At 42.9% G+C, this 19,031-nt stretch overlaps 1 protein-coding gene across 3 annotated transcripts in view; it reads right to left on the bottom strand.

The window, feature by feature from the left end:
• Positions 1–19,031, bottom strand: part of LOC126236395 (arrestin domain-containing protein 3-like) — a 136,813-nt gene that overhangs the window by 95,694 nt on the left and 22,088 nt on the right. For 2 of the 3 annotated variants that reach the window (XM_049945680.1, XM_049945681.1), the window contains exons 2-3: positions 5,788–5,940; positions 4,557–4,768 (exon numbers count right to left, since the gene is read on the bottom strand). In XM_049945680.1, coding sequence (XP_049801637.1) covers positions 4,557–4,768; positions 5,788–5,940 — 365 coding nt within the window. The remainder of the gene's footprint in view (positions 1–4,556; positions 4,769–5,787; positions 5,941–19,031) is intronic. The other variant, XM_049945682.1, reaches the window with a different exon arrangement.

Raw genomic sequence — 19,031 nt, 5'->3', positions numbered from 1 at the left:
TGAGTGGCACACTATATACCACAGGTATGCCACCTTGAGGGTTAATGTATCCACTCTAAACTCCCAATAATGATCACTCCTCATGCCATAATATCAGTAACACAAAATCTGAAACAACAAGTTTGCAAAGAGATTGATTTTGGATAGGATATGGGTAAGTTTGTCTCTCTTTATGGAAATTCAGATAATTTGTATACAACAATAGTTTTGCAGTTGGACTGTACTTTCATGCAGTGTTTTTAGCAATAACTGTCCATTATAGATAACTGCATCATCTAGAAGAGTCTGTAATTAAAATAAACATTGTCACTAGGTTCTTAATACACCACAAAATAGTATTGTAATGTAACATTTCTGTGACATGCACCCAAAGTTACTTCTGTCACTTGTGATGAATTCTCATCTAAGATCATATTCTGTAATCGAACTTATGAAACATCCTCTGTCATCTCACTGAAACATTTTGATATCACACACAAACGCATGTCCTCTAGATAACTTCAGTGCAATCCTGAATAAGAAGATTTCAGAAAGTTAAGAAGCACTCAATTCACCTAGTGTCTTTAACTGTGGAATCTTTATCATTTTCAAAATAACATGAAAGTCAGGCAGGATGCAAAGAAAGTTTTATGTCCAAACTAAAATAATAAATATAAATTCTTCATTAAAGCCATAATCAAACAATGAAAAGCCCTGAATGGAATAACAACAATAGGGAAATGACAGGTAGCTTCTCACTGCATAGAGGAGACATCAAGTAACAGACAGGTACATTGAAAATTATACTACACGTATTTAAGCTTTTGAATGAAGTTCTTCCTCAGAAGCAGGATTCCCTTTCATTCACATGACTGACACACACATGTTTACTGCATCTGGCCCTTGCACGCGACTCTGATTGTATCTGACATGAGCAGCAATCTGCTTGAGCGGGTGGTGGGTTACGGAGTAGGCATGGAATGGGGAGGGGGAGGAATGGCAGGGTAGATTTGGGGGAAGATGTTAGTGCTGCCTGTGTGAGCATAAAGGGAGGTGGTGGGTACAGGATAGGGCTGCTACGTGCAGCACTGGGAGGCTCAGCTGGGGTAGTGGGAAGGCAGAAGGAAAAGAAGTAGAGAAGAGAAAAGAACTTTTAGGTACAATGGTGGGATAGAAAGCATTTATGTACTGAAATGGGAGCAGGGATGGGGGTAGGAGGCAGGGATTAACAAAGGTTGGAAGGTTATGGCCCTGTGGGCAGGAGGGGGTGGGAGGGGGGGGGGAGGTTAGGGAATGAAGGATATATAATCTACAAACTTAGGTGCAACCACTGTACCGCACCATATGCATGCATGATGCGAAAATCAAGAAACATGCACATAATGTCAGAAATCAGTATGTCTGGTAACAGAGTTAAGGCAATATGGAATATAGTGAAGTGAGAGACAGGACAATCAACCACAGAAGAGGATAACGTTACTATTGAATTGAATGGAAGTATTATAAATGCCAAGTTGCAGGTAGCAAATATATTTAATAATCATTTCTTAAACATAGTAGAAACCACAGGGACCGACAGTTCAAGAGAAAGATCACAGCCATATGTTGAAGTAACTCTCATAAAATTATATCATACGAAAGTACCACCTTCTGAAATTAAGAGGATCATGCATTCTCTCAAGAGTAAAAGCTCTTCTGGTTTTGATGGTGTTTCCAATAGAGTACTAAAGATTTGTTCCCATATAATAAGTATATAAGCATTGTCCAAAAAATTAAATGCATCACTAACTCAAGGCTTTTTCCAGAGAGACTAAAATATACCACTGTTGAGCCACTCTTTAAGAAAGTTGATAAGAGAGACATCAATAACTACCAGCCTATTTCTCTGCTGACATCATTTTCCAAAACTTTTGAGAAGATGATGTATTCTAGAATAATACTTGGCAACAATAACATCCTCAGCAAATCACACTCTACTGACAATGCCATTTACACGTTCACACACCAGATATTACAAGCATCAAATAACAAAATAGCACTGGTAGGTATTTTCTGTGACCTATCCAAGGCATTTGATTGTGTGAATCATAGTATACTCCTAGATAAATTGAAGTTTTATGGGACTGACAGAATAGTCAACCAATGGATCTTGTCATATCTAACCACAAGAATGTAGAAAGTTGTACTTACTAGTATTTCAACCAACAGAAACCAGGGACATAATTCTGACTGGGGATAAATCATGTATGGGGTTCCCAAGGCTCAATCTTAGGACCACTCCTGTTTCTCATATACGTATGATCTATTGTCTAGTGTACCACAAGCAGAATTAGTTCTTTTTGCAGATGACCAGTATTTTAATCACTCCCAGTATACATACAGAAATGGAATAAATGGTGAACGAAGTTCTCAAAAGTATCACCGACTGGTTTTCTGCAAATGGTCTCACCCTGAATTTCACAAAGACACATCATATTCAGTTCTGCACCTCTAGGTGTACTGGACCTGTGACAAGTGTAACACTTTGTGATGAAATAATATATTGGGTGGAAACTTCAAAATTCTTAGGTGTCCATATTGATGAGAATTTAAAAAAAAACCACACACATTTTTGAACTCCTTAGACACCTTAGTTCAGCCACATTTGCACGTGGAATCATAGCAAACTTTGGGGAGAGAAATCAGTATGTTGACATATTTTGCTTATTTTGATATAGTAATTTCATATGGAATAATGTTCTGGGGTAACCCATCTGTAACAAAGAAGGTATTCTATATCTAAAAACAAAGATGATGTGACTTACCAAACGAAAGCGCTGGCACATCGATAGACACACAAACAAACACAAACATACACACAAAATTCAAGCTTTCGCAACAAACTGTTGCCTCATCAGGAAAGAGGGAAGGAGAGGGAAAGACGAAAGGATGTGGGTTTTATTCTGTAAGAATAATAGGTGGTGCTCAGCTGTGATCATCTTGTAGACATCTGTTTAAGGAGTTGGACATTCTGACTACTACTTCACAGTATAAATTATTCCCTCGTGTAGTTTGTTGTAAATAATCCACTACAGTTCAAAAGGAACAATGACGTACATAATTACAATACTAGAAGAAAAAATGACATTCATTACTCAACATTAAGGTTGTCTTTAGCACAGAAAGGGTTGCACAATGCTGCAACAAAAAATTTTGAGCACTTACCCAGTGATATAAAATGTCTAACAGACACCAAGGTAAAATTTGAAAATAAATTGAAAAAGTTTCTCCTTGAAATCTCCTTCTATTCTGTATAAGAATTGCTATGTTTGTAATGTGTAAAAGGCGGTGGGTAGGAACTGCTAACTCAATCTGTATATGGTGATGTTTAGAGTACAAATAGATGTACAAATTAATTTGCAATATAGATGTACAAATTAATTTGCAATATGAATGTAAAATGACTTGTTCCACATCATGACAATCTATCGTGCAAAATGATCCATGGAACATGAAAGTAACTAACTAACTAAATAGCTAACATGACTACTGTCGTGCTGTCTGACCGCATGAACAGCCACCATCAAACTGGCCAAGAGAACATATCAGCCAACATTGTGTGCTTCACTTTAATGACTGCCTCACAGACAGTGCCATCGTGATATCAGAATCTTTTGCACAAAGACTAGCTATTCTGGACTACGCATGCAGGAACTCTCCCTCATTCCTGTAACCCCCACCCCAAACACACACACAGGCTTCAAACTTCGTAAGTCCCTGTCCTCCACCTGCCTATCTCCCTCTCTGTTTCCACCAAAGTACACACATGCCTTCCATACCACCACTGCACTTTCAAGTCCTTTTCTCTTCTCTACCTTTCCCCCTCCATTTCCCTATCCCCCTTCCTCCCTGTCCACAGCACAGCCTTCCAATGCTGCACCTAGCAGCCCTAACCTTTCACCACCATGTCCCTGCACACTCCAACAGGCAACACTATCATCTTCCCATACCTCTAACCTGTTATCCCTCCCCTTCCCTACCCCACACCTGTCCCTACCAGCACCATCCACACCAGCAAACTGCTGCTCACATGAGACGCAGTCACAATTGGGTTCTAGTGGCTGGAGACAATAGCCATGTGCATGAGAGGTCTTTTTTATGTGTGAGAGTTCTACCTTGTGAGGAAGCACTTTGTTCAAAAGCTTAAATATTTCTAGTATTATTTTCATTGCAACTGTCTGTGATTCAGTGTCTCCTCTATGTGGTGTGTAGCAAATCTATCCTTTCCATACTGACCATAATGTCATAGGTAATTTAAAAGATTAATATTCTTAATTTTTGTTATCAAATTTAGGTCATAATAGTATTTAGTAATTCTAATTGTAAATTAAGTATTCATACAGGAAAAGAACAAAATAAGATAGGATATTATGTCTATAATAGGAAATATAAAAAATAATGTATCTCACTACAAGTTATCTTCAGAATCTGACATAATGGTGTCCTTAATAAATGGCTCAGTCATTCAAAACGCAGTATACTACTAAGTTAATGATGCCATGCCACCTGCTTAAGTGCACTAATGTAACGTAACATACCTTGACCAAGGGATCCTTATTCAAATCTAAATGTGACAAAACAGTGAAGAAAGCTTTAACTGTATCATCAAATGCCCATACACGATTCATTTTTGCTCTGACCATGTAACGAATGTTACCATTTATCCCCTCAAATGAGGATGGCAGATTTTCTGGTAGTATAACAGAAAAATTATAAATATGCTCTCCTGGTGGAAGTATGATCTCCTGAGCTGAAACCAACATTTTGAATAAAGTTTAAAACCTGGTAAGTAAATGTAGCTGTAAGTAAAGACAGCATAATTTGAGGGATCAGTAACCTCTATATCAACAAATCTCTTACTGACATTAAGACATCAAATGTTCATCTATGATGCAAATATATTGGAACAAGGGTATAAATAAAAAGTGCAGTTGAGCCTCATGCATTGTACTTTTTGATTGTAGCCTAGTGTCACTTAACTCTCTTATAAAAAGGTACTTGGAGTAACAGTAACATACACAGTGTGTGGTTTAAAATATTTCATTTTAGATGGAATCTGCAGGGTGGAAAAATATAACACTTCTCAAAAGGTATAAGTGGCTACATAGAGCCTTCTAAACATATAAGTGAAAGACAGATTGGTTTTAAAGAGCTGTCTGACTGCATCAGTTGTTTTGTGTGCACTGCACAGTAATGTCTCTATTAATCTTCTCTGGTGCACTTTCAACATTACTTCTGAGTTTGTGGATGAGGCTCTGTCCAGACTAACATGTAACATTCTGTCCGTCCATTAGTTTTCAATCCAGTTGTTTTTCTTCCTGTATGTCTCATAGTGCACAGTTTTAAGATACCTCCAGATGCAAGGTAAAAATAGAAATATCTACTTTTTAAACTCATATTCTACAACCTGGAGTTTCCAATTTTATGTCTAAAGATTAGATCAAAGCTTTGCTGCCAGCAATAAAGCTATGCATCTTCCTCTTAAAAGTTATCATATGCACATACACATACTCATACCATTTGAGAACTGTAAGTCTGAATGGTAAAGGGCTCTGGGGAAAATGTACACCCAGTACAAATATGCACTTTTAATTTCATCATCAATATATTGATTGTTAGCTTATGACTGTACCTGTTACAAATCGCCTGATAAGTAAAACACATTACATACAGTAACTTTTAACAACTTGTGTTTAATTTTCCATTTGAAATGAAATTTAATCATAAACAATATCTCTAAGTAACTGGAAATATATAAAAGACACTTACATGGACCACCAACTAAGTACATTTTTGTCATGAGGTAGTTTTCATGTGCTGAATATGTAGTATAGACAGTACGAGACTTGCCATCACTGTCTGTTTCTGAATCCGATTCAGTCCAGCTTACATTGGCATCACCTCTAAATTTTGCAGAAATATCTGTGTCAGAGATAATGAAAATATTGTGAAAAATTTTGAAACAATTTTGGTAAGAAACACTCATGATATAAATGCAGAAAAATAATGACACATTAAAGAAATGTCAAAATTATAGAGCAAAATATTTAATGAAAACTACACCAAATAGCGGAGATGATGAGTGGAAGATAGACGCAACAAAAAGACTGTCACAAAATGACCTTTGAGCTAACAAGGCCTTTGTCAAAAACAGACCCCCCCCCCTCCCACACACACACACACACACACACACACACACACACACACACACACACACACAGTCTCTGGCAGCTGAAGCCACACTACGAGCAGTAGCACATGACGGTCTATACAGGTACATAAGCCATAGGCAAGGGGTTGGAAGTAGGGGCTATGTAGGAATGGGCGAGGATATTGTGTAGGTTCAGTGGGCAGTGGAATGCCACTGTGGGAGCAGTGGGAAGGATAGTGGGTAGCACATTTCTCATTTCAGGGCATGACAAAAGGTAGTCAGAACCCTGATGGAGAATGTAATACAGTTGCTCCTGTCGTGGGTGGTGTTGAGCCACAAAGGAAATGCTCTTCTGTGGCCAGACACTGAGATTTTTGGAGGGTGTGGGTGATGGGAAAGATAAGGTATGGGAGATATGCTTTTGTACAACATTGGGAGGACAATCACAGTCTGTAAAGGCTTCACTGAGACCCTCGGTATATTTCGACAGGGACCACTCATCATCACAGATGTGACAGCCATGGGTGGCTAGGCTGTATGAAAGGGACTTCCTGGAATGGAACGGGTGGCAGCTGTCGACATGAAGGTATTACTGGTGGTTGGTAGGTCTGATATGGAGAGAGGTAGCCATCTTAGAGGAGGAGATCAAGACTGAGGACAATAGTGATGAGCAAGGCACCATGTGGTAAAGGAACAGGAACTATGGAGAGTCTGTGGAGGAAATGGTTGGTATCTTTTATATAGGAGGGTAGGTTGCAGGTAATGGGTTGTCTGTGTTGGTCTATGAGAGTAGAGGTTCTCTCAGTGGGGGCACAGTAACTGGCCAAATTGGGTTTCCTGAGTGGTTCGGTTTATGGACTTTAGGAAGCATGTAGAAAATAGGGAGTGTGGGGAGTGGTAGGGTTGAGGATAGAGATGGACTCCAGGGAGAGGTTCTGGGTTGGACCTAAGGATTTGAGAAGAGACTGACAGCTGGCAAAGTCCTTCTGCCAGGTAATCATTGCAGTTCAAAACAACAATGGCATAGCCTTTGTCAGCAGGTAAGATCAGTTTTTAGGTGGTGGATTGTGGTTCTTTCTGCGAATGTAATAATAGTATGCATGTTTACCGATTTTGGGAATGATGATGAGGCAAGGTTCGAGATTAAAAAATTCTGGAAAGTTAAAAGGGGTGATTTTGGGGCAGTGGGGATGGATCATAGTTGGATGGAGGAGTGAACTGAGTCAGATAGGGTTCAACATTGGTCTTTGGTTGAGTCTGATTGGTAGGGTTAGTGGTGAGAAAGTGCTTCCACTGTAGGGACCTGGAGATGTGGAGAAGGAGAGAAGGTCTTTAACACGTCCTGCATGACTGAATTTGGGAGTGAGGCAAAAGGTGAAGCCTTTGAAAAGGACTGATATTTCTGCAGGCTAAAGCTTTTGGAGGAAAGTTTCATGACAGTGTTTCAGGTCTGTTCAGGTTCTAGAGTCTGTGTGCTGGTGGGAGCGGGTTTTGGAGGCTGGTGTAACTGTAGTAGGTCTGCGAGACAGGTTTTGTCAGTTATGAGGGGCCATGGAGGAGGTTTGGAGGTTATTGTATAGGTGGCAGACAGTGATAGCCTGAGGCGGGAGTAGGAACTGAGCAGGGTGGAAGTTTTTTGAGGTGGTGTTGTGCATTTTGCTCTAGGTACTGAAAGGAAAGAGTTTCAATGAATGTGCGTTATGGGATCCAGAAACTTGGGACTGCATAGCTGGAGAATTTTACGGATGGATAGGAGATATTGCAAGGAGATTTGGGCCTTATTGCTATGGCTTTGCTGGGCTATTTTGGGGAAGGCTAAGGAATAGCAGAATCTTAACAGGTGGATATCATAATGGAAGGAATGGTGACAGACGGAGAAGTAATTTGATGGTAAGACCATTTGGGAGGATTCCATGAGTAAGCAACAATGCAGGAGCAGTACATGGGACTGAGTTCTGGCTAGGGATAATGAAACTTAAATATTGATGCAGATGGAAGAAACAAGGATCCAAGGTGGTGGGAAAATGCAAAAAAATACATATTAGCGTAGAATTGTGTCTGAAAAAAATTTAGAAAATAATAGCTTCTCTCCATCCATAAAATTCTCATGCTATGCAATCCCAAATTTCTTGATCCCATAATACACACAAACTCTTGCCCTCCAGGACCTACAGCAACATTCACAAAGCCACCTCAAAAAACTTTCCACCTTGCTCAGTTCCTACTCCTGCCTTGGGCTATCACTGGCCACCATCTCTACAATAACCTCCAAAACTCCTTCATGGTCCCTCATAGCTGACAATACCTGTCTCTCAGTCCTACTAAATTTACACTACCCTCCAAAACTCCCTCCCACCAGAACACAGAATCCAGAATCTAAACAGACCCGAAAAACAGTCATAAAACATTCCTCCAAAAGCCTTAGCCCTGCAGAAATATCAGTCCTTTCCAAAGGTTTCACCTTTTGCCCCACCCTCAAATTCAATCATGCAGAACTTGTTAACCCTTTAACTGCTCTGGACGTGTTAATGCACACCTTTGTACTTGTCCTTGTGTGTGCTGAACGTGTTTATGCGTGCCATCAGTCCTTCTACCTGGTACTCTATGCATGCACACGTTCAGAATACCAGGTAGAATGACTGGTGGTGCAAGTAAACACGTTCAACACACACAAGGACAAGTACAAAGGCACGTGCGTTTAAACGTCCAGAGCAGTTAAAGGGTTAAAGACCTTCTCTCCTTCTCCACATCTCCAGGTTCCTTCAGTGGAAACACTTTTTCGCCACCAACCCTCCCAATCAGAGTCAACCAAAGATCAATGTTTAACCCTGTCTGACTCAGTTCACTCCTCCGTCAAACCAGGATCCACTTCCACTGCCCCCAAATCACCCCATGTTAGCTTTCCAGAATTTACTAACCTCAAACCTTGCCTTACCATCATTCCCTAAATCTCTCACATACAAACAAACACATAGAACCATAATCCACCACCTACAAAAATTGTTCCAACCTTATAATCCTGCCTGCTGACAAAAGCTCCACCTCTGTTTTTTTTTAACTGCAATGATTACCTGGCAGAAGGACTTCCCCAGCTGACAGATTCATCCACATACATACCCTGCCACAGTGACACCATTCCAGAAATCCAGCAGAATCTGTAGTCTCTCCTAAGATCCTTAGGCCCATCCCAGAACCTCTCCCTAGAGCCCATCTCTCTCCTCATCCCTACCACTCCCCACACTCCTACTTTCTACATGCTTCCTAAAGTCCATAAAGCCAACCACTCAGGATACCCCATTGTGGTCGGTTCTGTGCCCCCACTGAGAGAGTCCCTGCTCTCTTAGACCAACTCCTTCAGCAACACCTGCAACCTACCTCCTATATAAAAGATACCAACCATTCCCTCCACAGACTTTCATTAGTTCCTGTTCTCTTAGCACCTGGTGCCCTGTTTGTCGCTATTGATGCCACCTTCCTTTACACTAACATCACTAATGTCCATGGCCTTACCGCTACTGAACAATACCTTTCCCAATGCCCAACGGAGTCCGAACCAACACCCTCCTTCCTAGTCACCATGACCAACTTTATCCTCATCCAAAATTACTTCTCCTTTGAAGGCATTACCTACAAACAAATCTGCGATATATCTATAGGCACCCACATGGCATCATCCTATGCCAATGGACCATGCAGAGGAATCCTTCCTAAACACCCAGAAACGAACCCCTCATCTTGTTCACATTTATTGATGACACCATCTACATCTACATCTACATTTATACTCCGCAAGCCACCCAACGGTGTGTGGCGGAGGGCACTTTACGTGCCACTGTCATTACCTCCCTTTCCTGTTCCAGTCGCGTATGGTTCGCGGGAAGAACGACTGTCTGAAAGCCTCCGTGCGTGCTCTAATCTCTCTAATTTTACATTCGTGATCTCCTTGGGAGGTAAAAGTAGGGGGAAGCAATATATTCGATACCTCATCCAGAAACGCACCGTCTTGAAACCTGGCGAGCAAGCTACACCGCGATGCAGAGCGCCTCTCTTGCAGAGTCTGCCACTTGAGTTTATTAAACATCTCCGTAACGCTATCACGGTTACCAAATAACCCTGTGATCAAACACGCCGCTCTTCTTTGGATCTTCTCTATCTTCTCCATCAACCCGATCTGGTACGGATCCCACACTGATGAGCAATACTCAAGTATAGGTCGAACGAGTGTTTTGTAAGCCACCTCCTTTGTTGATGGACTACATTTTCTAAGCACTCTCCCTATGAATCTCAACCTGGTGCCCGCCTTACCAACAATTAATTTTATATGATCATTCCACTTCAAATCGTTCCGCACGCATACTCCCAGATATTTTACAGAAGTAACTGCTACCAGTGTTTGTTCCGCTATCATATAATCATACAATAAAGGATCCTTCTTTCTATGTATTCGCAATACATTGCATTTGTCTATGTTAAGGGACAGTTGCCACTCCCTGCACCAAGTGCCTATCTGCTGCAAATCTTCCTGCATTTCGCTACAATTTTCTAATGCTGCAACTTCTCTGTATACAACAGCATCATCCGCGAAAAGCCGCATGGAACTTCCGACACTATCTTCTAGGTCATTTATATATATTGTGAAAAGCAATGGTCCCATAACACTCCTCTGTGGCACGCCAGAGGTTACTTTAACATCTGTAGACGTCTCTCCATTGATAACAACATGCTGTGTTCTGTTTGCTAAAAACTCTTCAATCCAGCCACACAGCTGGTCTGATATTACCATGATGTAAAGTAAGGACACACTATCCACATTCCTCCAGAACCTCAACACCTTCTCCCACATTCACTTCACCTGATCCTACTCAACCCAACAAGCCACCTTCCTCACTGTTGACCTCCACCTCAAAGATGGTTACAACAGTACCTCTGTCCATGTCAAACCTACCAACCACCAGCAATACCTCCACTTCCACAGCTGCCACCCTTTCCATACCAGGTAGTCCCTTCCACACAGCCTTGCCACCCACGGCCGTTGCACCTGTGGCGATTAGCGGTCCCTTTCAAAATATATCAAGGGTCTCACTGAGGACTTTACAGACTGTAATGATCCTCTCAATCTTGTACAAAAACGGACCTCCTGCACTTTATCTTTCCAGTCACACACAACATCCCAAAATCCCACCATCTGGCCACAGAGGAGCATTTCTCTTGCTGCTCAGTACTACCCAGGACTGGAGCAACTGAATTACATTCTCCACCAGGCTTCTGACTATGTCTCGTCATCCCCTAAAATGAGAAATGTGCTATCCACTATCCTTCCAACCCCTCCCACAGTGGCATTCCACCACCCACCAAACCTTCACAACATCCTCGTCCATCCCTAAACAACCCCTGCTCCCAACCCCTTGCCTCACGGCCTCTACAGACCGAGATGCAAGACTTGTCCCATACATCCTCCCACCACCACCTGCTGCAGTTTGGTCACAAGCATAACCTAACCCATCAAAGGCAGGGCCACCTGTGAAACCATTCATGTGATCTACAAGCTAAGAAGCAACCACTGTGCTGCATTCTACATGGGAATGACAACCAAACAGCTGTCTGTCCACATCAATCACCATCGACAAACTGTGGTTAAGAAACAACTGGACCAACCTGTTGCTGAGCACACTGCTCAACACGATGTTCTTCATTTCAATGACTACTTCACAGCCTGTGCCATCTGGATTCTTCCCACCAGCACAAGTTTTTCTGAACTGCATGGGTGGGAACTCACCTTGCAATATATCCTACATTCCCATAACCCACCTGGCCACAAACTTCATTAGTCATTGTCCTTACCCATCTAGCCTCTTCCCTGTTCCAATTCCAGCACTACACAGCCTTCTACTCCACCAATGCAACCAGTCTTTTTACTCCTTTCCTTTTCCGCTAATCCCACCGCCCCCCCCCCCCCCCCACCCTCCACCCACCCTGCCCTCAGCCTAACCTCCCGACTGCACCTAGCTGCTCTAGCCTCTCTCCCCTTGTCCATGTATGCTCCCCCATCCCTACCCTGATATCCCTCCCCCTCACCACCCCAGCCCCTCCTCACCCTATCACCAAGCTGCTTCTCCCATCATGTGCTGTTGGTCACACTGTAGCATCAGAATTATGTTTGCAGGAATCAGTGTGTTTGTGTTGTGTGTGTGTGTTTTTTTTTTCGACAAAGGCCTTGTTGGCCAAAAGCTCATTTTGTGACAATCTTTTTGTTGAGCCTATCTGCGACTCAGCATCCCCTCTAGTTGCTGCGGTCGCATTTTCGAATCCTTCCTCAGGAATGGATGTGTGTGATGTCCTTAGGTTAGTTAGGTTTAAGTAGTTCTAAGTCTAGGTGACTGATGACCTCAGATTTTAAAACCCATAGTGCTTAGAGCCATTTGAACCATCTAAAAGGTGAGCAGCAACTATCTCCTTTTCATAATATTGTTACATTCCAGGCTGGGTTTTCCATTGTTTGGTTTTAATGAAAAACTATTATATAAAAAAACTTTAAGAGATAGAGAGAGCTCAGCTACCACAAACAGGAAAAATGTAAGGAAAGAAGTCAAGATTTTGTGGTGGATTTGTGATTTCATTATGTGATCATACTTGCTGAAAAAATTAATTTGGGATATGTGCTTGAACTAAATTTCATTGTTTAAGAAGAGGTGAACTACTGTGTTAGCTTTATTTTGGCAGATAATGGCCAATGAGAAACTGTACAGCTCAATACATCATGTTGCAACTATAATGATTTCAACTTCAGCAGTTCAAATAACCTATTAGTAATTTGATTTTTCTTAAGGTACAATATCAATTATACTGAAGGAATGGAAAGAACGATGCAGACGAAACATTATACTAATAAATGAGAGCTACATCTCCACAAATATAAAAAGAAAGGTGTATTTCATACAGTAGTGGCACAAATGTATGATGGCATCTGAAGTTGGCGTAAATTCCTCTAATTGCAAGACTTCTCTACATGAAATATATCGCAAATGTTGGGCAGTAGTGAATAAGTGTACATCTGCACAAAAATGACAATATAGGAGAGCATCAAAGAATTTCGTGCTAAGAGTTGCGAAAGAACATGTCAGCTTACCATAGATTAAAGATATCAACATCAAATAAAATAAAAGGATTATGATGTAATGTATTCTCATAAAAAGGAAATTAAATGAAAACTGTTTCACAGCACACAGATTAACTCTTATTTCCTGCAAAATCTCATATTGTGCAACTCCAAAAAAGTAAAAATGAAATATAAGTTCCGGGAATGGAGATAAATGGGCACACACTAAATGAAACACTGTGAGTATTTTTCTAGGCTTCAAGCACAAGTTAGCTCATTCAAGTTAATCAAAAAGCTGAGTTATGCCTGCTTTACACTTAGTGGTTTCTCACTGCATTGACCTACAGATGGCATTACTAGCATACTTAGCATACTTCCACTATGGTATCTTCTAATATTTTGGGTAAACACAACTGCTGTTATAAATGTGCTTATCCCACAGATGTGGGGAGTGCAAATAATATGTAAAGTCGACAACCAAACATAATGCAGAAGCCTTTCCAGGAATCTTGAGATCCTTACACTTACATGCTAACATTTTCACTCCCTAATGATGTTTTTGGCTAATGATAAGAATGAACTGGGGATGAACTGTGAAATACACAACCACACTACTTGAAGGAAAACTGATTTTCACACAGCCCATGCATCCCTGTCTAGGGTCTTTCACAGGTTGCCAGCAGGCAACACATAGAAAACTGTAAAACCCCAAATAAAATATTCCAAACTAAAGTAATATCAAACAATGGAAAATCCAGGATGGAATATAACAATATGAAGAAAAGAATGGTTGCTTCTCACCATATAATGGAGATGCTGAGTCACTGACAGACACAACAAAAAGACTGTAAGAAAGTGAGCTTTTGGACACAAAAGGCCTTCATCAGAAATAGACAACATACACACACACACACACACACACACACACACACACACACACACACACACACACCCTCATGCAAATGCAACTCATACACACATGATCACAGTCTCTGGCAGCTGAAGCCAGACTACAAGCAGCAACACACAATGGGAGAGGCAACCAGGTGGGATACGGAGGAGGATGGGGCAGGGAGAGGAAGGGATAGCAAGGTAGGGATGGGAGATGATGAACTGCTGCTAGTATGAGCATGCAGGGATGAGGTGAAGAAAGGATAGGGCAGATAGGTGCAGTCAGAAGGTTAGACGGAGGGGGGGGGGGGTAGTGCAAATGCAAAAAGAGAGAAGTAAAAAGACTGGGTGCATTGATGGAATAGAGGGCTGTGTGGTGTTGGAATGGGAACAGGGAACAGACTATATGGGTGAGGACTACAACTAACATAGTTTGAGGCCAGAAGTGTTACAGGAATGTAGGATGTATTGCACAATTCAGAAAAAGCTGTTGTTGGTAGGAAAGATCTAGATGGCCCAGGCTGTGAAGCAGTCACTGAAATGAAGAACGTCGTGTTGGGTGGAGTGCTAAGCAATGATTTGGTCCGGCTGTTTTTTTGACTACAGTTTGTTGGTGACTGTTCATGTGGACAGACAGCTTGTTGGTTGTCATGCCCATGTACGATGCAGCACAGTGGTTGAAGCTTAGCTAGTTGATCATATGATTGTGAAACGAGTCGCATGACCTACAAGGTTAGCTTCAACCACTACGCTACATTCTGCAGGACAACGAACAATCTGTCTGTTCACATGAATGGCTGCCTACAAACTGTGGCCAAGAAACAGCTGGACCATCCCAATGCTGAGCACGTCACCCATTTCAATGACTGCTTCTCAGCCTGTGCCATCTAGATCCTTCCCACCAGCACAATATTTTCTGAACTGCACAGGTGGGAACTCTCCCTGCAATGCATCCTATGTTGCCGTAACTCACCTGGCCTCAAACTTCATTAGTCATTGTCCTTACCCATCTAGCCTCTTCCCTGTTCCCATTCCAGCACTATACAGCCTTCTACTCCACAGTCTTTCTACTTCTTTCCTTTTCCACTAACCCCCCCTTCCCCCACCCACCCACCCACCCTGCCCTCAGCCTAACCTCCAGACTGCACCTAGCTGCTCTAGCTTCTCTCCCCTTGTCTCCCACTAGCAGCATTTTACCCTACCCCATCCCTACCCTGCTATCACTCCCCCTCACCACCCCAGCCCCTCCTTATTCCCACCACCCAGTTGCTTCTCCCACCATGTGCTGCTGGTTGCAGTGTAACCCAGCAGCCATGTCTATTCCTGATGAAGGCCTTGTTATTGGCCAAAAGCACACTTTCTAACAGTCTTTGTACTGTGCCTATCCATGACTCAGCTTCTCCACCATATGGTAAGTAACAACTATCCTTTTCCTAAAATTGTTACAAACTAAAGTGAATGCATACTTATTAGCTACTCCTTCTATAATTTATCAGAATAGTTTATAGACTACTAATGGTATTTTGTTTACTATTACAGATATAGGGTAATTAGTTTGAATTATAATATAAAACACAGTTGATTGGTGTACGAGGAAGAGGAGTGGTTTCTTGAAAGTGGGTATTTCTCTGCTAGTGCACTGTTGGCCTATAAAATAATAAATTAGTCTAGAAATTAAGCACATGACTAGTAATGCGAGTAGATAAATACCAGTTGCAACATGCTGTTAGTAAAATTTACAGAAGCAGTCAACAGTGGCCTCTTCTGCCAAATGATGTATAAATTGACTCGTTCTACATCCCTGAAGGCTCTCTTTCATTATGAGATTCATGGACATAATGTACACTCCTGGAAATGGAAAAAAGAACACATTGACACCGGTGTGTCAGACCCACCATACTTGCTCCGTACACTGCGAGAGGGCTGTACAAGCAATGATCACACGCACGGCACAGCGGACACACCAGGAACCGCGGTGTTGGCCGTCGAATGGCGCTAGCTGCGCAGCATTTGTGCACCGCCGCCGTCAGTGTCAGCCAGTTTGCCGTGGCATACGGAGCTCCATCGCAGTCTTTAACACTGGTAGCATGCCGCGACAGCGTGGACGTGAACCGTATGTGCAGTTGACGGACTTTGAGCGAGGGCGTATAGTGGGCATGCGGGAGGCCGGGTGGACGTACCGCCGAATTGCTCAACACGTGGGGAGTGAGGTCTCCACAGTACATCGATGTTGTCGCCAGTGGTCGGCGGAAGGTGCACGTGCCCGTCGACCTGGGACCGGACCGCAGCGACGCACGGATGCACGCCAAGACCGTAGGATCCTACGCAGTGCCGTAGGGGACCGCACCGCCACTTCCCAGCAAATTAGGGACACTGTTGCTCCTGGGGTATCGGCGAGGACCATTCGCAACCGTCTCCATGAAGCTGGGCTACGGTCCCGCACACCGTTGGCCGTCTTCCGCTCACGCCCCAACATCGTGCAGCCCGCCTCCAGTGGTGTCGCGACAGGCGTGAATGGAGGGACGAATGGAGACGTGTCGTCTTCAGCGATGAGAGTCGCTTCTGCCTTGGTGCCAATGATGGTCGTATGCGTGTTTGGTGCCGTGCAGGTGAGCGCCACAATCAGGACTGCATACGACCGAGGCACACAGGGCCAACACCCGGCATCATGGTGTGGGGAGCGATCTCCTACACTGGCCGTACACCACTGGTGATCGTCGAGGGGACACTGAATAGTGCACGGTACATCCAAACCGTCATCGAACCCATCGTTCTACCATTCCTAGACCGGCAAGGGAACTTGCTGTTCCAACAGGACAATGCACGTCCGTATGTATCCCGTGCCACCCAACGTGCTCTAGAAGGTGTAAGTCAACTACCCTGGCCAGCAAGATCTCCGGATCTGTCCCCCATTGAGCATGTTTGGGACTGGATGAAGCGTCGTCTCACGCGGTCTGCACGTCCAGCACGAACGCTGGTCCAACTGAGGCGCCAGGTCGAAATGGCATGGCAAGCCGTTCCACAGGACTACATCCAGCATCTCTACGATCGTCTCCATGGGAGAATAGCAGCCTGCATTGCTGCGAAAGGTGGATATACACTGTACTAGTGCCGACATTGTGCAGGCTCTGTTGCCTGTGTCTATGTGCCTGTGGTTCTGTCAGTGTGATCATGTGATGTATCTGACCCCAGGAATGTGTCAATAAAGTTTCCCCTTCCTGGGACAATGAATTCACGGTGTTCTTATTTCAATTTCCAGGAGTGTATGAATGAGAAAATGAATCCCTAAATTACCAGAATTAAAGTGAATTCCAGAAATATTTCTTTTAAGTGGACATTGTAAATTTCATCTTCATCATTTTACTGTCTGTGTTAATGCTCCATCTACAATGAGTCATCACAATGCATAATCTTCCCTCCCTCCTCCTTCCTTCCGGGCTTACTTTTATTCCTACATTTTCAGTCACAAAGGTAAAGCACTATACATGAAGAATAAATGTCATTAATATCCAAAGGGAATTTTTGACCACACATGTAGTGGCTTTTCCAAAGACACAGAAAATACCATCAGGACAAATTTTCTTATTCAGCTATGACAGGACTAATTTTGAGAGAGAATATATGACTTTCCACAAGCTGTATTGTCTAAATGTCATATCTGCTTTTAATTTCTGAGCAGGAAAATGACACAAAGACAGTGATAAGTTTATTACTATTCTCAACAAGACTTAAAATGAATAAAAGGGGAATTCATTTCAGGTATGAAAAATACAGTACATTTAAGAACAAATGTAGCAACTACCAAAATTCTGATGCTGCTGTGAGATGGTCAATTAATATATACACTAATAAAATGTCAATAACAAGAAACATAATATGGAATGTAGATGAAAGAGATTAGTTTGGGAAGGGGCTCTTATAGCACATAAAATCTTAAAACACAAACCACACTCATCCCATTGCCAGTTAAAATAGAGGGAAGTACCTGTAGGAGACCAAGGTCTCCTCTCAGATCACCATTGTCATCCACGTACCGCATCTTTGACACACTGGTGGGTCCACCCAGTGTAAGAGAAATCCATTTGTTATGGAACAATGTTCTGTTCTTCACCTCGTAAGGGCTACTTCCTCAGTTCACCACAGATGCAAGCAGGTAAGCCACAGTCGCCCTGTAGGTTTCACAGACTGCATTTATTGCACCTCTCTTCTAGCCACTGAGCCTCTCACGAACAGAAGGCCTTCCAGGTCACATATGAAGTGAGTGCCCACAGGAAACTGAACAGTGAGCTGGAGACCAAAGGGATCATGCCTCATTGGCAGGCACATAAGCTACGTCTTAGCTGTGCTGCGGCTCACGCTGGTGGTGTTTGTAGGTTTCTGTCCTCTGTTGGGGGCCAGACCGTATCGTTTAGTTGACATAGTTGCGGTTGTTTGTCTTCTTTTCATGGTCACTAGTGCCACTTGGTTTCACAAGTGATGCCTGTCCACCAGTGGCAGCAGCAGCGGTTATCAATATGTAGTAACTGTGGCCCTATCTTTGGAGCGACATCATGGTTCTTCCAGGTCATGTCAGTGAGCAGTTCGGTTCGGGACCCTGGAGGAGCCAGGTTTGCACACTGCGAGAACATGCCAGGACCGCTGGTGGCGCACATGGACTGCCGGATTGAAGGCCAGTGGTCACGAGGGTGCACAACCTTGTCGTAATCCGGATCTTGCAAGTTTTAAGTTGACTGCATTTGGATTCAAGTAGAGAAACCTCCACCTACGCTTGGGTTCGTGTTGCTTCTCATAGTGTTGCCGAGGCGAAGAGCAGCGAGTGGAGTGCTTGGGGAAGGCGGATCTGATTAGCTTTCCTGGACTTCTAATTACTATTTA

This window comes from Schistocerca nitens, chromosome 2, assembly GCF_023898315.1.
Source record: "Schistocerca nitens isolate TAMUIC-IGC-003100 chromosome 2, iqSchNite1.1, whole genome shotgun sequence".
Classification (NCBI taxonomy): domain Eukaryota; kingdom Metazoa; phylum Arthropoda; class Insecta; order Orthoptera; family Acrididae; genus Schistocerca; species Schistocerca nitens.
Note: the sequence above shows the minus strand (reverse complement) of the source record. Positions and strands in the feature narration are given on the sequence as shown.